Source organism: Trachemys scripta, chromosome 1 (assembly GCF_013100865.1).
Source record: "Trachemys scripta elegans isolate TJP31775 chromosome 1, CAS_Tse_1.0, whole genome shotgun sequence".
Taxonomy (NCBI): Eukaryota; Metazoa; Chordata; order Testudines; family Emydidae; genus Trachemys; species Trachemys scripta.
Window position 1 is genome coordinate 10519375 of NC_048298.1, and position 23476 is coordinate 10542850.

The following is a 23476-nucleotide window of genomic DNA, read 5'->3' on the forward strand; positions in this document are numbered from 1 at the left end:
ATACAAAAAATTGGTTAGGAAATTCAGCTCCACTTCTCTGCAAAGGCAATTGGAACAACAGACTACATACATCTGTTTGACACCTTCCCACTCACTATTCTAGGTGTCAGTATAACAACACACCTGCCACACAGGCCAATTCAAGGTAATTTCAGAATAACTAAGGACTGGAGGTCACAGCTATCAGCTGTCTCCAAAAGGAAGCGAGAAAATAAATGAAGACGGTTAAGAAAAACAAGCTGAAGGTGGAGAGTAGAAATATACAGAGTATATGGGCTAAAATTAAATTCTGCTTTTTTCATAGATGTGATTTAAATCTCACTGATTATTACCATAAAGAAACAACCAACAGTAAAAGCTCCCCTTGTAACTTTCATGAGACTACTTCAGTAGCCAAAGTACCGCCTCCCACACGTGCTGACTTTTGTTTTTGCCGGTGGGTGCTCCTCTCTGCCAACTCCCCCTCATGCGAGCCTCGGGTGGGAAGAGGCCAAGCAGGGGTGGGGCCTTGAGGGGGAAAAGGCTGAGAAGGGGCGGGGCTTTGGGGCGGAGCAGTGGGCAGGGCCTTGGGGGGAAGATGCTGAGTGGGGTGGGGCCTCGGGGCAGAGCATGGATGGAGCAGGGGGCGGGGCCATGGTCCAGGTGCTGGGGCCCACAAAAGATTAATCCAGTCCTATGGGTGCTGAGCACCCCTTATTTTTTTTCGATGGGTGCTTGAGCCCTGGAGCACCCATGGAGTCGGTGCCTATGCTGCCACCCAACATCTGGACATAGCTAAGGATTTCAAGACTGGACGTTATCCTGTGTGCAAAGTATGCAGCCGTCCACCCCTCCCGATTCATTCTTACAGGAGTATTTCACTGCCCCAGAAATAGCTACAGTTAGAGGACTTTCACTCTATCAGCACTGTGAACGATCCTAAGTTCTTGCAGTAGGTAACAAGGAGCTGGGATGCATTAAACTCTCTGGGCCAGGTTCTCTGGTGAGCTTCCAAATGAGGGGCTGAAAATTCACTAGTATCAGGCAGCCCTTAGCTAGGGCAGCTCAGGTTTGCTCAGCTCCTGTGCCACATACCCCCCTGCCTGGCCCAAGTGTGTGTGTGCGCACTCTGGCCTTCCTTTGATAAGATACAGTCTCTTGGGACGACTGCTGGCTGACAGGTTAGAGCAGCCCTGAGGTTGCTCTAACCTATGCCAGGGTGGGGAATAGTCTCAGCTAGACAGGAAGTGGGAATAGGCTCCCTGCTGCCCCTTTTGGTTGTCCCCTATGCAAACTAGGCACAGACTATAACCTGGGTCCTTTCTTTATCTGAGTTTAATCATAGGAAATTTTAAAAGAGAGGGCGGATATTTAAAAAAAATGAGGACGTTATAAAGGGATCAAAAGCAATTATCAAAATGATTAGAGTGACATGGGCCGCTGCTCTATGTCCAGTAGAATTTCCACATCTCTGCTGACTTGTAGGACAAATTAAGGGTTAATTCATTTAGTGATCAAACAAAAACCTCAGCACAGGAGCAGCCACTTTCTCCTCGTCCTCTAACGAAAGATCATTTGAACTTTAATACGAGGATCTGCAGGACAAAGCAGCTGAGGCGGATTCTGCCAGTCCCCCATGTATGAAACGTCTATCAAAATCAATAGGTGTCTGACAGGATCCAGCCCCATTTGCAACAATTTCTTTGTATCCAAATTCCAGAAGAATGAAATTAATCAAGAGCAGAAATAATGGCACCAAAAGGCAAACTAGAAAGACTCCTTGAGAATCTATAGGGCCATCTATATAGAATCTATACTGAGTCAATAGTTCTTGGATAAAACATTCTCCTAAGCAGATTTTGATACAGTACGTAATGGATGTTTCCGAGTCATTACATTGCACCAAAAGTCCATAGAATTTAAGGAGTCCTCAAGAAGGAATTTGTCTGATTGAACCCAATGGCAGTTAATGGTCAGTGGGCTTCTCTGAGCATACCTAATCTTCAGGATAATCAGATCCAAGTCAGCTGCAGTGAGACAGTGTAAACCAGAGCTTTAAAGTAAACTCCAAAAAGAATTGAAACCAAAAGTCGATGTTGACGTGATAACGTTTGAAATCTGGGTCAAGAGGGCAAAAGCTCTGGCATTCAGAATGAAGACAAAGATGACATTTCTGTCTCCACCATAGTGTGATTTGACATCACAATATCCTAACAGCGCTGTGCAAAATTTTCATAACAAACCCAAGATTCGGGCAGAGTTCCCTGAGCCTTGAGGACAATGGCTTGTTTGTGGCTTCAGAGGAAACGATGTAAAAGTCTGTGGCTTCCCCGGAACCCAGGATAAATGTGATGGTTTGGGCTGAGTTTTGCCTTTTTGGGGAGATTCATTCGAACCTTAAACTCAAAGGAAAAAACCCTCAATCTTGGTCCTGATTCTGATCCTGCTTTCGGCAGTTTTACAAATGGAGTGAATCCTGATTCACAACAGGCCCAACGGGGGGGCAGGAGCACAGGAGAAATGGAAAAAAGGTCACACGAACCCCGATGACCCAAACCCTAGGTGTTTCACACAACTCTTTATCCTCGTCACAAGGACACGCTGGGCCAGGTTCTCTGGTAGATTCCAGCTATTTTGCACCACTCCAGTGACACAAAGGAGTCCCACATCCAGTTGAACTGGCCAGATTGGCACAGAACAGCTGGTGTACACTGGTGAACCTGGACCTTGATACACATAGGCACAAAAGGATGGGTTGGGCCAGATCCTCAACTGGTGTAAATCAACATCCCTCCTCGCTGAGGTTTTGGGCCAAAATTCTGATCTCACTTATCCCAGCATAAATCCAGGTGACACAGCTGACTTCAATAGATTTACGCAGGTGAAGATGAAATCAGAATTTGCTCCAAAACCTCATCCTTAAATCTGAATGTCCTCGTTTTTTGGGGGTTCAAAGTCAGACCTTGAATATTAAGTGACTATAACTTAATGGGCTTTAGTATAAAATACTTCATGCATGCTCCATGGCAAGAATGAAGGAAGTACTGTACAGATCCAACCACAGAGACAATCAGTTTACTGTACATAGCTATATTGGGCTTGGGAAGAGTTCCTGGGTACTATGCACGCCTTTTAGATCATTGTATTTGTGACTAATACAACAGAGAGCATGGTTTGGATTTCCCGTTTAAAAATCATTTGATAATATGTTCCTTATTGCATCACTGTTATATCTCTTTCTTTGTAAGACTGAAAAGAAAAAAAAACACATCAATCATTAAGATCAAAGTTGCAGGAAGCCATGGGTCACTTGAACAACGATCACTCACATTTCAATATGAAAGAAGTGTTTTGGAATCACCGAAGGGATCGTTTATGTCCAGCAATTGACCTCAAGACACCACAATCAGCGATAAATGCTTGAACATTTTCCCTATGGAATGTGTTTGCCGTTTGTAGGAAAGCTTGTTCTTTTTTTAAAAAAAAGATAAAACCTTCTGCTATATTATGGCCTTGCTCCCACAATATAACACTCTTGGAGAGTTTCACAAGAAGAGACGGCAGCAATACTTCAATGTGCTTTACAAATACGGAAATATTCATTCCACTTGGATTTTTGTTTGTTTTTTTAACAGGAGGTGTCTCCGAGCTTCCAATTCCACGTGTTTTGAGGAAAAACCCAAGTGAATTGTAACGTTAAAAATAAAAAAAAGAGAGAGAGGAGAAGGAAATGCAAGGAGCAGTAGAGTCAGTTGGCGTATTGTGCATAGAAAGCAACTTTTACTCGCTCGATCTGGTGACACAACTTGATGGCTGGGCCAAGTTTCAGCTCCATGCATTCTTGCACTGTTGGGAGCGTCAGTAGCAGGAGTGCTTGGCCGTCAATGTCCTAGGGAAAGAAGAGAGAACGAGAAGTTGCTGTGTTCAGACCACTACGCAGAACTTGAAAACGTGGAACAGTCGGTTTTGCTTTAGGGCTGGTCAAAGCAGGATTGACGTTCTGGGAGAGGAAGGCATCTAGCTACACGGCAGCAGCAGCATATTAGTATGTATGATTTATCTTACATCTAGAGGTTCCAACTGAGATCAGAGCCCCACAGAGCTCAGTGCTGTAGAGACAGTTCCTGCCCCATACAGCTTACACTCTAAATCGACGTGGATGAGAAAGAGGAAATACTATCCCCATTGTACAGATGGGGAAGCAGGCCCCAGAGAGAGGCCTTAGGTCAGACAGGACATGTGAGGCAGAGCAGGGAACTGACTGCAGAATTTCAGAGTCCTATTCCTTAACCACAACGCCATACTTCCTCTCTATGCTGCGTTGGCCCCTGACCTGGAAGGAAAATCTCTAAGGAGTAGAGGGCAGTTCAAAGCATGCCCCGTTCAGTCTTTGGCTTCCCCTGCTACTAACAAAAGTGCTAATTCTGATCTGGCCACTGGAAACCAATTTAGGCCACTGGTGCACTGATACCACTGTTTATGATTGGTGATCACTACGTTCTCATTCCCTCATCGGTCTGTCTTATCCACCTGTTGTCTTTAGTCTTATACTTAGATTGTAAACTCTTTGGGGCAGGGACTGTATTTTTGCTCTGTGTTTGTACAGCTCTTAGCATATCCACTTCTGGTTCATGAGTAGGGCTCCTAGGCTCTCTGATATATATAATAACTAATAATAAAATAACTCATTTCACACAGGCCACTGAACAGCCATCAGATGGCAATCATTTTCAGACACAACCAATGGGGTTTGGCTTTGAACGGCAAGTGAAAGATTCCTATAGTTCTTCACTCGTTCCCTTAGCTGCTCAGTGCCCCAGATGAAATAGATTTTATAACCATTATCTCCTGGTTTCCTCCTTGGTTCCGCTGGTTAATTAAGAGTTGAAGTCTTTAAGAAAAACAAAAACCGACCAGATTTAAAAGCCAACAAGCAGAATCTGAACATATGATCACAGGGGAAAAATAAAGGAGTCAAACTGCAGTCAAAGAAATTCACAATGTAGACAACACAGTAAAGGTCAGAAACAGCACAAACTAATTGTGTCCACAACTAGATTATTTACCATCCTCTGGACTCCTAAACACAGATGATACATGTACATGGTAAGCACTCTTCTGATCACAAACACCTACTCATGTTTTTTTTATATTTCAACTCAATGAACAGGCACATTACTAGGGGCCCCCAGGTGCTGTCTTGCAGATAAGTAGAGCCAAAGCCTTGCTCACGTGCAGTTAGTTGAAGATCGATCCCATAGCACTTTAGGCAAGAGGAAAGGGGTTAGCTTTGGTGTCTTGACAACATTCCAGTCTGGTTAATATCTGATTTCATAGACTCGTAGGGCAGAAGGGACCATTGTGATCATCTAATCTGACCTGCAGAGAACCTCCCCAAAATAATTCCTAGAGCATATCTTGAGATATCATTGACTAGAGATTCCCCCCTTGAGCATGAATTCGATAGCGGTGGATGTTATTCATTAGTGGAGGAGGGACTATTTCTATCTATCTAGGGCCCATTGAAAGGCACTATTAGCTTGATGACAGCAGTGCTCCGCTCCTGCAGATTCAAGTGCCTTTAATTGGAAGCGTTAAGAACACCTTAAAATCAGGACACGATTTTAGGAGCCTGCCTATGGATTTTGGTGCCTAATTTCAGTCAGACAATTTCGACCTAGCCCGAAGCCATCCACTGATTCAGAATCTGGGTCTTCTGCGTCCTGGTCCAGTGCTTAATCTAATTATGGTAGCTAGGGTGACATTCACACTTGTGTCATCAGACATCCTACATACCATTTAAGTGCCACCTAAGCCCGATTTTTAGGGGTGCAAGTGATGCATGGGCCTCGTACTGACTCTGACAAGGGTGAATTTCACCCTTAATGAACAAGGAAGATCTGTTCTTCACCCTTTTCATAAAGGCTCAGTTGCACTTTCCTGTGCTGTGAATAAACACCATTAATACAGTGTCTGCACCCAGAGAGAGGTAAGATGCGGCAGCATACCTGTTCCTGAAATATTTTGGCTAGGGGAGCGCAGTCTGTCAATTTAATAAACCTCACAACGTCAGTCACTGTCCACTCCAATGGATTGCTGTCGAGGATGAGTTTCTCTTCCTCTTCTTGCTTTATTTCCTGCAAGAGCCAAAACACTTGTAAAGAAAAGGTTACAGTGCCCAGAATGACTCATCTGTAGATCATGTGGCACTCTCTGCAGATGATTAACACTTGATACAGAAGGTTACATCAATGGAAAAAATATTGCCATTAATTGGGAGCTAAGTAGTCCACCAATATACTGACTTCCTTGACTTGAGTGCACTTCTCTCCTTCAGGGTACGAGAGAGACTGTGTTTTGCGTCCCCTTCTAGCTCTCTCGATGGGAGCGGGTCTGTCTGACTCCGTGCTGCTCCGTAATGTCACTGATCTTCTTGGTCGGGCTGAAGGTACCTCAGCAGAGGAGGTGTCAGTCTGGTCATCACGTAGCTCTGAGCTTGTTTCTTCGCTCCCTGTCTCATCTTCCATAGCATCTGGCTCCTCCTCTTCGCTTTCCTAGAGCGAGATCGTCATGGAAACATTATGACATAGGGATTAACATGAGGTCACATCCTACTCTCATTTACACTAGTGTCAAACCAGAGTCACACCACTGACTTCAGCTGAATTACACCCCTATATATGCCACAGTGTCATACCATTTAGGCCCCCAAGTTTAGGTTCGGTTACAAAACCTAGTATTAAAATGATTTTGTAGTCCTATTTTTTTTTAAATGTCAATGAAAACAGGTTTTCGTTTCAGTGTGAATGTTCCTCTGCTGTGCTTGCAACTCTAACATTACAATCTTGTGCTAAGGCATGAGAACTGGGAAGTGAAACTGACCAGAAAAAAAAATGAAACTGACTAGTTTTGTTTTCATTGTCCAAGCTGAGAGACGGTAAAAAGCAAATTAGATGTTAAAGCATTCTTCTTTTGAAGTCCTCAAAGTGATGGAAAAATGTACCACATCCTTTGATAATCTTCTCCAATGATTAATTACCCTGACTGTTAAAAAAAGAAGCACTAAAGCTGGTCAAAAAATGTTTTGTTTCAAGTTTTTTACTGGAAAATACCATTCTCACTGAAACGGAAACATTTAGAAAAATGTGTCAATTTTGATGACATTTTGTTTAGGCAATAAAAACTGAAACAAAGCATTTTGATGATGTTGAAATGTCCCACTTTCATATTTTCAGAATGGAATATTTAGATTTTTCATTTCAAAATGGCGTTTCCAAATGATATTCATTGTTTTGATGTAAAGAAAAAAAAAGGTTAAAAAGTTTTTTTAAAAGTGAAAAATTGGAAATGTTTTTATTTTATCCAAAGGAAACATTTTGATCGATCCGACACAGAGTTTTTTCAGAATGTCATTTAGTGGGAAATTGACATGTTCCGATTATCATTCCATTTTGGAATGGAAAAAAATTTAAATGTGGAGAATTTCCTGCAAAACAGAAAATCCAGCTCTGATAAGCACAGTATTTCCAAATTGGTAACTCTACAATGTCCCTCATAAACAAAAAATGCTGGACACTGAACACATATATGTAAATGCACACAACAGATGAAATGCTGCTCAGAATTTGAGCTTCAGTAAGTGTCAGTGCATCGTTTTGCCCACATTTGGGTTTTCTTAACGAGAAATCAGAATTTGACCAAGGATGATTATACTTTAATCCTGCCATCATTTGCAAACATTCAAGCCCATTAACTTGGAAGGGCCTGAGTGGGTATTAAGGCTGCCCAGTTTGTCTTGTCTTACATTTTATGGTTTTGTCTGTTACCAGAAATCATATTGCACACGTGAACTGAGTTAATAATGACTATTAACTGCACCGTTCAGGGGCACACAAATCTTACCCCTCCAAGGGTAAATGTACACAGCAAAAACTGTGCATGGGCTAGCCTACCTGAGCGGGATTGAATCCAGCCATCGTGGGAACAATAGCGGTGAAGAGGGAGCCACATGGGTCTCAGGGCACGTTGTAAAACCCTGGCATGGACCCTGAGTACATACTTGGCTCACTAGCGCACACTGAAGCCCACGCTTTGCTCTCTTCATTGGTCTATGGTTACCCACGCTAGCTGGAGTTAAGCTAGCTCGGACAGGTTAGCCTGTGTGCAGCTTTTGCTGTGTAGACAAACCCTAAACATCACCCAGCCTCGCCACTTTCTTCCACTTCATAGAATCATAGACTTTAAAGTCAGAAGGGACCATTATGATCATCTAGTCCAACCTCCTGCACAACGCAGGCCACAGAATCTCACCCACCCACTCCTGTATCAAACCAATGTCTGAGCCATTGAAGTCCTCAAATCATGGTTTAAAGACTTCAAGGTGCAGAGAATCTTCCATTTATCTCACTTGCTTAGGGTATGATCCAAAGGTCATTGGAGATAGTGTAAAGGCTCCCATTGACTTCAGTGTGTCTTGGATCCACACCTGATTTTGATGCGTGTATGATTTGGGCCCAAGTCCCACAAACACTTGCTCCTTGTCTACACTCAAAGGGTTTTCAGCTATAACTATGCTGGTATAGCTATGCTGGCAAACCCTCCTAGTGGAGAAACAGCTTAGACGGCAAAAGAATGCTTTTGTAGATATCCAGTAGAACCTCAGAGTTACGAACCCCAGAGTTACAAACTGACCGGTCAACCTCACACCTCATTTGGAACTGGAAGTGGGCAATCAGGCAGCAGAGAGAAAAAAATAAAAGGCAAATACAGTACAGTACTACTAAAAATAATAAAGGGAAAGTAGAAACAAAGATTTGACAAGGTAAGGAAACTGTTTCTGTGCTTATTTCGTTTAAATTACGATGGTTAAAAGCAGCATTTTTCTTCTGCATAGTAAAGTCTCAAAGCGGTTTGAAGTCAATGTTTAGTTGTAAACTTTTGAAAGAACAACCAGAACGATTTGTTCAGAGTTACGAACATTTCAGAGCTACGAAAAACCTCCCTTCCTGAGGTGTTCGGAACTCACAGGTTCTACTATAGCCTATAACAGTTACCTGAATGGAATGAGCAAAAGGCCTTTTTTGCCAGTATAACTATGTCTACACTAGGGGTTTTGCCAGCAAAGCTCTGCCGGTTAGAAGCAGGATTTTTTTTCACACTCCTAACCGCCATAGCTATGTCAGGAAAGCTTTTAAGTTTAGACCAGGCCTTAATAGATGCTTAACTTTACCCATGAATAATGCCATTGGATTCACATGGTCTACTCATGTGTGAAAAGTTAAGGATGTGGATAAGGGCTTGTCCACACGTGTTGTTGCATTGGTTTAACTTCAGGTGTTATTTCAAACAAACTTAGTTAAACTGGTTGCAAAGGTTGGGTGGACACTTATTTCTGTTCAAGAGTACTTTATCTGGGTTTAGGTTAAGTTGACTACACACGTTTAAGCTAAACCAAAATAAGTCACTTTTAAACAGAAATAAGAGTATCCACATGGAACCAGTTTAACAGCACCAGTTCACGCAGGTGTGTAGACAAGGCCTACATCTCTGTAGGATTGAGGCCACAGAATGTAGAGTCGTTGGGACAGTCTCGTCTTTCACTTGTTCTGTAAAGCACCTAGAACAATTTTAAGTGCTGTGAACTTAACATATTAAGCAATAAGCAATGAATAGAGTACTGGAACCCGTGCTGACTCAAGTGTGACTTATAAATGTCCTTTCCGCATCTAGCACTTGTATTGCAGTACTGTCTCGGAGCGCTAGTCATGGCCCAGGACCCCACTGTGCTAGGAGCTGTACAAACACAAACAAAAAGACAGCCCTTGCTCCAAAAAGCTTACAATCTAAGTAGAAGACAAGAGACAACGCATGGATACGGACAGACAGATCATGGAGCACAAGGAAACAATGAGCATGCCAGCTGCTTAACTAGTGTCAAACTTTTGTAGGCATCACAGCAAAGCAGAGCTTCAAGGAGAGATGTGAAGGAGGACAATGGCTTTCAGGATATTTATGGGGAGCGCCTCCCAAAGGTGAAGGGCAGCCCTAGGGTGCTTGTTGAAAATGTATATTTCCAAAAAGCGATGTCATGTGCTGAGCACCGTTCTATAGCATGGCGAATGAGCACAGTCCAATGTGTACCTCTGCAGATCCCACAGCGTTAAAATCGACAGCTGACGACCTCCTTTTCTTCTGCACAAAAATGGATTTCCGCCTCTTTCTGCGTCTTGCTGGTTTGATGTGTCCACTCTTCATGTTGTTATTTTCCCCAATTGGAGGCTTAATGATTTTTTTCCTCTTCCCATAATAATAGGCTGGAGCAAAACATACAGTAAAAACATAACCACAAAGAAAATTAAGCTTTTGCTTGTTTTATGCTATCGATCCAATGTAAAACACCACTACTTCACAGCAGCTTTCATAGGGAACTATAAAGAAATCTTGATTGTCAGATAATATCCCAAGGAAGAATGAAATACCTGATGCTATCTTGGCCTATTGTCACAAAATGGGCAAAACTATTATAATTTAGATATCTATTCATACATATTTATTCACTATAGCTTAAATCCTGAAGTCCTTACTTAATACTTAGGCAAAACTTTTGCTGTACAGGCTGAGAATTTTGCCTGAGTAAGAACTGAGTAAGAATTCTGATCTGTTGCACCACAATAAATCCGGAGAGTATCTGCTAAAATCTATGGCGTTGCCCTGGATTTATATCTGGGTAGCGGAGGCTCCAGTTGGGTCAGATCTGAAGTTCATAGCATGAAAATTACAGGCCCAACTTTCAGAAGTGCGGAGAGTCTGCAGCTGCCATCTGCTTCAATGGGAGCTTCCGGCATGCAGCTAGGGTGACCAGACAGCAAGTGTGAAAAATCAGGACAGGGGTGGGGGGTAATAGGAGCCTATATAAGAAAAAGACCCCAAAATCGAGACTGTCTCTTTAAAATTGGGACATCTGGTCACCCTACATTCAGCTCTTCTGAATATCATGGCCAAAGTTTTCGTTGAGTCAATGCAGCAAAGATCTGACTTCTGTTGACTTCAGTGGGCTTTGGCTCGGGTCCTAAAAGAATAAATATTTCTCTATATAACGACTAGTCCCAAACTGCATATTAGCTGTATATAGAGACACAGGGCCTGATTCTCCCCTCACTGTGCTGTCAGTCAGGAGTGACTCATTTGAAATCAATAACATTATACTAGTGTAAAATTCGTGTGAGAGGAGGATGTAACCCAATTCTACCTTCAGGACCTGATTCAGCAGTCAATTGCTGTTCAGCAAAGTTGACTTCAGGGAGGCGTAAGCATGTGCTTAGCTTTAAGCGAGAACCTTCCTGAATAAGGATGCACTTGAGTGCTCAGTTGGAGCGTCAGCTACCCAGACGTAAATCCAGGGCAGTGCCATAGATTTTGGCAGACACACTCCAGATTTATAGTGGTGCAACAGATCAGAATTTGACTTATTAGCAATGAATAATGTGGTCCAAAGAAGTTACTCCTTTAAAAGTTAAGCAAAATACAGCCTATGCAAGATCACCACCAACTAGATGTTGGTGCATATTAGTGAAAGTAAACACCTGATACTGCAGAGGTTAAAAGAACAAAGAATGGCAAATAGTGCAGTAACCAACTCAAATCATCTTCTAAGGATGCGTACCACAGGATTTTTCTGACAGTGTGGCGTGTACATGCACACACAGCACACGTATAAATAGCAGTGCAGATGATGAGGCTGTAAAGACACACCTGAGGGGTGTGAGTATGTACCTGGACCTGCACCATGTGTGCGAGATCACGCCAGCAGGGGTGGGATGGCATGCTCTTCAAAATGCCTCCCCCCCCCGGGGTGGTGTGACCTCACGTGAGGTCATGCTGGTGGGGACAGGGTCATGCAGGCGGGGGAAGGCCCACGGCTTTCCACTGCAGCCTGTAGCTGTACATATACTCCACTCTGCCGAAAGTGGTGTGTTGTTTACACATAGCCTTAACGTAACAGGTGGCCTGAGTTGGAAAATATTAGATCAGGGATCGGCAACTTTTGGCACACGGCCCGCCAGGGTAAGCCCCCGGGCCAGGCCGGTTCGTTTACCTGCTGCGTCTGCAGGTTCGGCCGGTTGTGGCTCCCACTGGCCAATGGGGGCTGTGGGAAGCGGTGGCTAGCACATCCCTCGGACCGTGGCCAGTGAGAGCTGCAATCAGACGAACCTGTGGACGCAGCAGGTAAACAAACAGGCCCGGCCCGCCATGGGGCTTACCCTGGAGGGCTGCAGGCCAAAGGTTGCCAATCCCTGTATTGGATACTCCAACTGGCATCCTTTTATAGACAGAGAAAACGTAAAGAGTCCATGGGAAAAAAGCGAACCCAGTGGCAGGCCAAGCAAAGATCCTTGGGGCATGAAGTTGGAGGGAGGCTCTAAAATGGAGACCATGGAAGACTGGGTATGTGACCTCCCCTGCACATATTCCACTGTGGGTCTGTCTGGCTTGGTGCAGAGTGACCTGGTGAGTGCTCAGTTCCCTGTGCTAGAGAGAGGAGGCCTAAGGTGCTGAGCACCAATCAAAGAGCTCAGCCCAAAGGACATGCTGCATTTTGCTGCATTAGTGTTACTATCTGCAATATCTTATGCTACAGGTCAGAAAGAAAGGTATCAAATTAAGTTTATTTTTATAACTATATCATGAACATCCTCCCGCCGCTCTGATTCCTCTCTAGCGACAGAGCAATCCTTTAGCTGATACTCACTGTATTTCGTTTTGGTATGAACGGAGCAGTTCTCAGGGCAGACTTCGGTGACCAGCACAGGGCTAAACAAATTTGGACAGCACTCCAGTTTTGCACAGACTCTTCTGCAGAAATCTGCCACTTGATCAGACGTTCGCACAATCTTGACTGTTGCCCTGTACGTTTTCCCTCTGTATCTAGGAAAGAATATTGCAAGATCACACATAACTAATGAAGTGAGAACAGGGGATGCTATAAACCCAGTCCTGCCCTCTAATACCTAGATGCTCCTCTCACCAACTTCAAGGGGGAAGGGATAGGTCAGTGGTTTGAGCATTGGCCTGCTAAACCCAAGATTGTGAGGTCAATCCTTGAGGGGGCCATTTAGGGATCTGGGGCAAAAATCTGTCTGGGGATTGGTCCTGCTTTGAGCAGGGTGTTTTTTGTGTTTTTTTTAAAAAGGGAGGGAGGGAGGAATAGCTCAGTGGTTTGAGCATTGGCCTCCTAAACCCAGGGTTGTGAGTTCAATCCTTGAGGGGGCCACTTAGGGATCTGGGGCAAAATCAGTACTTGGTCCTGCTAGTGAAGGCAGGGGGCTGGATTCGATGACCTTTCAAGGTCCCTTCCAGTTCTACAAGATAGGATGTCTCCATTAATTTTTGGGAGGGATAGCTCAACAGTTTGCACATTGGCCTACTAAACCCAGGGTTGTGAGTTCAATCCTTGAGGATTTGGGGATTTAGTTGGTCCTACTTTGAGCACGGGGTTGGACTAGATGACCTCCTGAGGTTCCTTCCAACCCTGATATTCTATGAATGTATTGAAGGGCAGAATTAAGACACACCGGTTGTAACAACTGTATTTCAGATACACTAAAATGAGAATAGGCAGTATGCAGTAAAGCTGGCGGAGGAGGTTTCAGTACTCAAGGTCAGAGAGACCACAGGGTGGAAAAGGTTTTGAGCTGTGGGTTTAGGGAGGAAAGGGCATTGGAAGACTGGCTAGTTGGGGAGAAGGCAAGAGAGAAGAGAGTCCAAGATGACAGCAAGGTCACAACTGCGGGAGCTGTCAATGGGATGCTGTATTGCATTGCATTTTATTCTATGGTTCTGCACCTGCCCAGTCTGCAGACCCTTGGGCCCAGGATTACGATCTCTGCCTGGCATGCTGACTGGCCGTAAAAAGCCGTGAGCACTACGGACTTATGGTGGTACAGTTGCAAGCACGGGGTGGCTTGCTGAAGAAATGTCAATTCATGGGCCTAGCTGAGACCTGCTTCACAAGCCTCCTCCAAGTGGGTAGGTGCTCTCTGGGGTCACCTGTCTTTTAGGGGGGCCAGCACTGAACAAGATTCTAGAGTAGTAGCCACAGCGTGCAGAGATTGCTCCTGCTGGACCTCTGTCTGAGACCATCCATTTCTGCTTTAACCTGGAAGCTCTATCTTCCAAGGGGTTTTCCCTCTGAGTCACCGTTTGCCTGGGTGGTAGGTCCCCTGTTTAGTGACACCACATCATTTCTCTTTTTACTATGATGAGTTTGACTTTGTTTATTTTCTGGTGATCTTCATTGTGCCGTACTTTAAACGGCTGGTTCAGCACCTGAGGGGCCTGTCCCAAAACCCACTAAAGTCAATGGGAATCTTTCCAATGACTTCACGAGCCTTAGGGTCAGGCCCCCAAAGATCTAGATCCTTGACGATATTTAGGCACCTAACTCCCATTGGAACCACTGGAGTTGGGCACCTAAATCCCTTTGAGAATCTGGGCCTAGGCACTTTGCTGTGAGCAGAGAAAAGTAAATGTTAGAAGAAAAATTCAGCTCTCAGATCTGTGCAGTGGACTTTGACTCCAGTATTCTGCTCTTCTTCTCTAGGATCTGACCCAAAGCCCATTGAAGACCACGGGAGCCTTTCCATTCATTTTGTTGGGCTCTGGTTGAGGCCTAAGTGCCTGGAATTCCTAGGGGAATATTCGGAGCTCAGATTTATAAGGCAGTGGTTAGCCCAAAATCATGTGCTATTAAATCTTTTGTTATGGTGTTTTGTACAGAGCATTTTTGAGAGAAAAATGGCTGAAGGAAGGTAGAGTTTCATACCTTGTGTGATATACCGGAGCGGTGAACTTTGAAAAACCACGTATCCACATAATTTATTAAATGGCAGCATAAAAGCTAGTGTAAACAGCGAGATACCGGTTTTTAAAGCACATCTTACACATTGTGCATAATGCCAGCAGGAGAGACACCTGAGCAGGGATAGGCAACCTATGGCACGCATGCCCAAGGCGGCACACGAGCTGATTTTCAGTGGCACTCACACTGCCTGGGTCCTAGCCACCAGTCCGGGGGGGCTCTGCATTAACTTTAATTTTAAATGAAGCTTCTTAAACATTTTAAAACCAGTATTTACTTCACATACAACAATAGTTTAGTTCTATATTATAGACTTATAGAAAAAGACCTTCTAAAAACGTTAAAATGTATTATTGGCACGCGAAACCTTAAATAAATGAAGACTTCTGAAAGGTTGCTGACCCCTGCACTTGAGCAAATGCATGGTAGAGCAGTGGTTTGGTACTATAAATATGCGCAGAGGAGAGAAAAGTAAAAAGAGCTCGCTGGACTGGAACTGAAGAAGAGCAAAGATACTGTAGCCAAGATGCATGGGAGAAGGGACGCAGGCAGCATGTGTGACAGCAGCACTGAGGCCAGGAGGCAGATGCTACCAGACAGACTTGGACCAGGGCAAAGAAAGGAGAGTGGGATGTGGAACAAAGGAGAGATGACCAGACAGATGTGAGGAGAGGCATCCTTAAATGACCTGTCACTCTAAGACTGAAAGTTATGCCATAACTCAGAGGGTAACTGTTAAAGCTTAACTTCCTTCTTTAGTCCAACCACCACAATCCTGTTCTGGAAATGTGGAGGTGCTTTACAATGAGTATGGAGATATATACCTATCTCCTAGAACTGGAAGGGACGCTGAAAGGTCATTGAGTCCAGCCCCCTGCCTTCACTAGCAGGACCAAGTACTGATTTTGCCCCAGATCCCTAAGTAGCCCCCTTCAAGGATTGAACTCACAACCCTGGGTTTAGCAGGCCAATGCTCAAACCACTGAGCTATCCCTCCCCCCAATAGGAAGAGCTATCCCTATCTGAGCCTCAGGACCATTGCAAGTTATCAGTGTCTGTGATGCTCAGAGGCCTTTATTCAATGGCAACTTAGGCGGAAAACTAAATATGATCTGAACTTTGTTTTTACAAAACCACAAGTGATCAAGGGTCAGCAAGGTGCAAATGATACTGCCCATTACTACGCTGACTGCAAACGGTGCTAGGGTATAATTAGCAATCACACAATGCTTTACAGTCACTGTACTTTAGGTACCTAATTCCCTCTGAATTCAATGGGAGTTAGTGCCTAAATACCTTTAAAAATCTGGTCCTATCTCATGAGTATTCCCATGTGTTTTTAAATGATCTGATTGTTTATGAGTCGAGAGAGACTCCAGTAGGCGTGCTGTACAAAATGGAAAAAACGCTCCCTTTCCCCTCCCAAGAGGTAAGAAAACATTACTGTCCCACTGCACAGATGGCATGACTGCCGGGAGAGCAGAGAAAGTCATAGTTAAAATGGGTTCTACAAAACGATTATATAGGAAATAACACCAACAGAAACCAGTCCTGTCTAGGGGACAAATCCTTCCACCTTTAATTCATAGATGCATAGACTTTAAGGCCAGAAGGGACAATCAGATCATCTAGTCTGATCTTCTGTGTAACTCGGGCCAGAGAATTTCATCCAGTTACATCTGCACTGAGCTGCAATAACTTGTGCTTAGCTAAAGCATCTTTTCCGGAAAAGCGTGATTTGAAGACATCAAGTGATGGAGAATCCACCACTTCCCTTGGCACTTTGTTCCAATGGTTAATAACCCTGTTAAAAAGTTGTACCTTATTTTTAATTGGAATATATCTGGATTTAACTTCCAGCCATTGGTTCTTGTTGTACCTTTTCCCACTGGGTTAAATCGCCCTTTAGCATCTGGTATTTTCTCCTTGTGAAGGTACTTCTATTGCTCAAATGAAGTTACCTCTTGATCAGTAGCATAGGCAAGGGTAAACATCAGATAAACTGAGTTAATCCACTTCTCACTGGGCGAATAGGGAGTTTAGGTTACTTCACCCACTTCTTTTTCTATTGCTACACCACTGCTCCACATCTTCTTTTTCACAAACTAAACAGTTTGAGCTCAAAGTCCTACATGCACCATTTAACGTGAGTAAGAATGGCAGAATCACGATCCATTGTCTACAGCCCAGCTCTAAGATATAACCGCATTTGCTCCAAACCCTCGGATAGAGACAAGCACCTACAAGATCTCTATCAAGCATTCTTAAAACTACAATACCCACCTGCTGAAGTGAAAAAACAGATTGACAGAGCCAGACGAGTACCCAGAAGTCACCTCCTACAAGACAGGCCCAACAAAGAAAATAACAGAACACCACTAGCTGTCACCTTCAGCCCCCAACTAAAACCTCTCCAGCGCATCATCAGAGATCTACAACCTATCCTGAAAGATGATCCTTTACTCTCACAGATCTTGGGAGACAGACCTGTCCTCGCTTACAGACAACCCCCCAACCTAAAGCAAATACTCACCAGCAACCACACATCACTGAACAAAACCACTAACCCAGGAACCTATCCTTGTAACAAACCCCGATGCCAACTCTGTCCACATATCTATTCAAGTGACATCATCATAGGACCTAATCACATCAGCCATACCATCAGGGGCTCGTTCACCTGCACATCTACCAATGTGATATATGCCATCATGTGCCAGCAATGCCCCTCTGCCATGTACATTGGCCAAACCGGACAGTCTCTACGCAAAAGAATTAATGGACACAAATCTGACATCAGGAATCAAAATACTCAAAAACCAGTGGGAGAACACTTTAACCTGTCTGGTCATTCAGTGACAGACCTGCGGGTGGCTATATTACAACAGAAAAACTTCAAAAACAGACTCCAACGAGAGACTGCTGAGCTAGAATTGATATGCAAACTAGACACAATCAACTCCGGTTTGAATAAGGACTGGGAATGGCTGAGCCATTACAAACATTGACTCTATCTCCCCTTGTAAGTATTCTCACACTTATTATCAAACTGTCTGTACTGGGCTAGCTTGATTATCACTTCAAAAGTTTTTTTTCTCTTAATTAATTGGCCTCTCAGAGTTGGTAAGACAACTCCCACCTGTTTATGCTCTCTGTATGTGTGTATATATATCTCCTCAATATATGTTCCATTCTATATGCATCCGAAGAAGTGGGCTGTAGTCCACGAAAGCTTATGCTCTAATAAATTTGTTAGTCTCTAAGGTGCCACAAGTACTCCTGTTCTTCTTTTTGCGGATACAGACTAACACGGCTGCTACTCTGAAACCAATCAACCTTAAATGTGTACTATGCCCTGTGGTGCTGTGATCCCGAAGAGGATAGCATTGTACTACAGGGCCTGCAAAAGCAAAAGGTGGAACTAACAAGAAGGGGAAAAAAAGCAGACCAGTCATTTCATTGTCCAGGTGAGATACAAAGAATGAAGAACCAGCATGGATGGGGAAACACAAATGTGAGTTTTATAATTAAATCTCTCTCGGTGACTCAAGTTGTTATTAGTGGCTACAGGTATGGAATATAATTTTAAACATGATTCTGGTCTTGGCAGTATCTCTGTAAGCTGTAAAACAAGATTTACTAATATTTTCCATACATACCACTCTTTAAACCTTTTAACACTAAAGTCATTAATGTAATCTGAACTACTCTCTGACAGCCTCAGGAAAAGACCTACGCTGGCTACAATTAGAAAACCATTTTTCCATTAGTGTCATTAAAATATTACTGTTATTGATATTATATTTTCCATCATGATAAGAATCTCATTTTGCCAGCTACTTTTAAGTAATAAGCATCCTGCACTAATAACCTGGGAGCACGATAAGACTTTAAAATTCAGTAATATCAACTGTAGCACAAAGCTCGGTTGAACAATCTTGCTTTTCTAATTACATGTTTTACATCTAAAGCCAAAGGAAAAAGAATCTTCAAAGATCCCTACAGTAATGACCCATATAGGAGAATTTACTAGGAAAAACAAGCTAAGGCATCCTCCAAGACATGAAAAGCCTAGTGCTAAATAGATATTTCAAACAGCAGGAGCTCTCAACAGTCCTCAAAGCACTTAACCGTTTCAGAATTCAGCCAATAGTCCCACTGGTCATTGGGGCTATTTTGAATAGTCAACTGACTAGCGAACTTGAATTTCCTTCAACAGTTCTTGGACTCTGCCCCTTTCCTCAGCAAGGAACTCACTGCTTACCTCACTGAAAAGAATAATCAATTGTATATGAGGGAGTGTCTTGCAGACACAAAGTATGCACCACAAACACCCCAGGCCAACCCCCACCATCCCTAAGAGAAACCGCAGCTCTCACAAATACAGTACTAGAGGCTCTGAAGAACATCTGAGGCCTGGTCTACACTGGGGGGCGGGGGAGGGATCGATCTAAGATACGCAACTTCAGCTATGAGAACAGAGTAGCTGAAGTCGACGTATCTTAGATCAACTTAGAATCACTTACTTCACGTCCTCGCGGCATGCCGCGGCTCCCCCGTCAATTTTGCTTCCACCTCTCGCTGGGCTGGAGTTCAGCAGTCGACGGGAGAGCGATCAGGAATCGATTTATCGCGTCTACACTACACGTGATAAATCGATCCCCAATAGATCGATCGCTATCCGCCGATCCGAAGGGTAGTGTAGACGTAGCTTGAGTCACTAAATACGAGCTGGACCCCGCCCTTCATGGCTGGTGAAATCCAACGCAGACTGGGACTGCTACTGATATAAACCCTCAATGTTTCTCTCCGAGATCCTGACTCCTTGAAGCATGTGGGGTTTTTTTTCTAGCAAATTCTCCAAAAATAAATAATCCTGGATGCCAATGATCTCACAAATTACTGCCTCCCTTTCTAGGCAAAATCAATGAAAATGTGGCCATGACCTTACTCTAGAGGTATCTAATCTTCCACCAACATCTTAGACTCCTCATAATCAGGATTCAGTCTGGGCCTTGGGATTCAGTCTGGGAGCACCCCTGACATGGCCTCATCATGGTTATGGAGAGAGGTTACACTTCTGTGCCAGTCCCATTTGATCGATCTGCAGCCTCAGATGACCAAACAATGCTACTCTGACCCGCACATGGGACATCACAGAGGTGGATGGTGTAGCTTGAAACTGGCTTTAATAATTTGAAAGTTATCTAACAACCTAAGCCGTTTCCAAATATGCACTTTACACACCCTGGTTCGTTTTAAAAATGGCCAAATGAAATGTTATCAAAAACTTCCCTGAAAAATATTCACCGTTGGGCTAAGAATGAGCATGAGACATTTTAACCAAAAGTAGCTGTAACTATGTGGGTGAAATGAGACAATCGTCATGCTCCTGAATGAATTCACGCAGAAAAATGGTAAAAGACAACGACATCCTATCGCCCGTAAGTGAACATTTTCCACAAATCACTCTGTATCTGACCTCTCAGTCCTCATCCTCAAAGGAACCCTGCTCAACACTTTCAAAAGACGAGCTTGGGAGCTTAAATTCATAATTTTGCTAGACACTAAAAATCATGGACTGAACAGAGACACTAGATTTATGGCTCATTACAACAATCTATAACCGACTAACCCTCCTTTGTCCTACAATTACAGAGATATTTACTGCCCACTTCACCTTGAATGGCATCTTACCATGCGTCTTAACTCCTTATGCTAAACAATCTGTTCCACTTCGTATTTAGCTGCGACGCTCGGAGTACGTTTCCCAGGGCTGAAGAAGAACTCTGTTTAAGCTCAAAACCTTGTCTCCTTCACCAACAGAAGTTGACCCAATAAAAGCTATTAACTCACCTACTTTATCTCTCTAATATCCTGGAACCAACACAGCTACAACACCACTGCATACATCTTCAATCATAACATTATTATTGCTGAAATATTAACGGCCTGATTGTAGAACCCGTATGTACATTGGTGAGCACTTATTTGAGTTGGTAACTCCCTGAGCACCAATGGGACTCTTCCAATAAGTAAGTGTTCACCAGGGTTAGTTGTCCACAATTGGGCCCTAAATTAGTATATTATGACAAAATAATAGATTATTTAAACAAAAGCAAATTATTTTAAGAATTGCTCTTCTAAAAACCCATGTTGATTAAATGTTAGAATAAAATCTTTTATCGATTCAGATATGCATGGAACCTAGAGACGGATATGATCTACTCGATCTGTCTAGTGCAGCGGTTCTCAAATATTTGTACTGGTGGCCCCTTTCACATAGCAAACCCCTGAGTGCGACCCCCCCTTATACATTAAAAACACTTTTTTATATATTTAACACCATTATAAATACTGCAAAGCAGGGTTTAGGGTGAAGGCTGACAGCTCGTGACCCCCCCCCCCCACATAATAGCCTCGTGATTCTTTGAGGGGTCCCGACCCCCAGTTTGAGAACCCCTGGTCTAGTGTACCCCCCTACCAGGGCAGGGTTGTTGCTCATTGTAAATGTATTAGTGTTTTGTCCACTCTGGCTTTAAATCTACCATGCAATGGGGCTTCTACTACATTCCTCAGGGGACAATTCCACAGATGAAATGTTTATTATTACTATGTTTTACCATCATATCTAGACGCCTCAATGGAGACCAGGACCCACCCACCATGCACATAGTGAAACACAGTCCCTGACCTGAAGAGTTGGCAATGTAAATAGATGGGACAGAGAAATGAAGGATTATTACCGCTATTTTACAGATGGGGAACTGACATACAGAGAGACTAAGTGACATGACCAAGGTCACCCAAGAAAGTCTGTAGCACAGCAGGAATTGACCTCAGCCCATCCGCATTTCTGTCAAGTGGCATAACCCCAAGGCCATCCTTCCTCTCTGCTCAGGTTACTCAAAAGTTCTTCCTGACATTCACCCAGCTACTACAATGCTCCAAGGCCACCGGGCTGACCGAGGCTCAGGCTCAAGGATGTTTGTAAGAGGAACTTGAAAACTTTCAACAGTGTCACAAGCTAGGAAGATGGGGCTAGCAACAGGCTGCACTGAAGGGCTGCACTGCACCTGGGAATCAAAGAGGCTGAAGAGAAGTGACTGAGAGAGAGGAAAGCAAAGGGCAGCAGGCCTCAAATGTCAATCGTGACCTGGATTCATCTCCGGGCCCTGCTACTTACGCCTGCATTATCTGTGGCAAGGACCGTCACTTGAGAATTGGACTTTTGAACCATTTGCGATGCAGCAGCACCATACCCAAGAACTAAATCGCTGTGGGGCGTACAGAATTGTCTTCTAACTTCAGTGCTGTGCATGAGGTAAGAACCTGTCCAGAGTAGAAAACACTTCCCCTTTCTCAGTTTCACCCCACAACTCCATGTTAGAGCTCTTCGTACCAAAGGCACGGGAGTACATGTGGAGCGTGCCCGGCTGACTGTTAACATAGCCTCCTCTTTGAAACTCAGCATAACCTACTTGTGCGTTATAAATGAGCAATGGATTCAGATTAGAGACAGATTAACAGAATCCTACAGCTGCGATTGGCTGATAGAGCTGGGCAGGGCACATCTTTTCTCTGGTGTGGCTTCGCCACGGGTCATATTCTTGAGTTTCTAGTTTAAACAAGCCCCAGACAGGCGCGTATCTGTGCATTTTTCATCCATGGATCTCAAAGCACGGTATGAAGCATGATTAGCCCTATTTTACAGGTGTAGAAACTAGGGCACTGGGAAGGTTCAAAGGCCCAATCTTTCAAATCTAGGTGCCTAAAGTCAAGCCCGTAAATCCAGATTTAGGCACTGAAATAAGTGTCCTGATGATCAGGGCGACTGAGCACCGGCAGTTCCCGTTGACCCTGGTAGGGATTCTGAGCATGGAGGGCTCAGGGGATCAGGCATGACATCTCTAGCTCGTCACACCATTGTCAGGGAATACTGATGGGGCTGGGGGGTGACTGTGATCTCGCTGTGTGCATGCATCCTCTTGGACCCTCTCAATTCTCCGTCTTCTTTGCCAGGCTCTTGTAATTCATTCCGTGATGGTCGCTGCTGACAGCAGAGTAAACTGAATACAGGTTGCCCGGCTGCTGAGTTAATTTATTCCTGGTGGGCAGTGTTTCAGCTTTCAGGCTGGTGGGAAGGCACATCCCTCCCTTTGTCTCCCTCTCCCCCAAGACTAATAGCAACACCATCAAGATCGAAGGAGTTGTCACTTAACATCAGAGGGAAGGTGGTGACGGGCCGCGTCACACTACAGCACGAACATTCCAGCTGGCTGCAGACCTGTCATCGTTAGCAGTCTGCTAGAAGATGCCATTGCGGTCCAGTGTTCTTGAAACTTGGCTTAAACACACATATTCTCGCTCTGAGCAGCTCTTTAGGATTCAGAAGTGGCATGGGCTGTCATATCTGATGCGACGTGTCGTGCGTCGCCTTCAGAATCCTGAGGCCTTTGATTTCATGAGTCTGGTTTTGATTCTGTTCAGCCAGATTCAATAGAAACATCGGCAGAAGCCCAAGCAAACTCAAAATGAATAAACCAAAATCAAATCAGTCTTGGGGCTTGTCTACGTTACCGCTTAAGTCATTGTAACGTGCATCGCTCAGGGGTGTGGAAAAGCCACTCCCCGGAGCGA

At 44.0% G+C, this 23476-nt stretch overlaps 1 protein-coding gene across 2 annotated transcripts in view; it reads right to left on the reverse strand.

The window, feature by feature from the left end:
- Nucleotides 1–635: 635 nt before the first annotated feature.
- Nucleotides 636–23476, reverse strand: part of SFMBT2 (Scm like with four mbt domains 2) — a 202041-nt gene continuing 179200 nt past the window's right edge. For both annotated transcript variants that reach the window (XM_034764474.1, XM_034764467.1), the window contains exons 17-21: nt 12728–12903; nt 10120–10292; nt 6285–6533; nt 5988–6116; nt 636–3868 (exon numbers count right to left, since the gene is read on the reverse strand). In XM_034764474.1, the coding sequence (XP_034620365.1) occupies nt 3728–3868; nt 5988–6116; nt 6285–6533; nt 10120–10292; nt 12728–12903 (868 nt within the window). In that variant the 3' untranslated portion in view covers nt 636–3727. The remainder of the gene's footprint in view (nt 3869–5987; nt 6117–6284; nt 6534–10119; nt 10293–12727; nt 12904–23476) is intronic.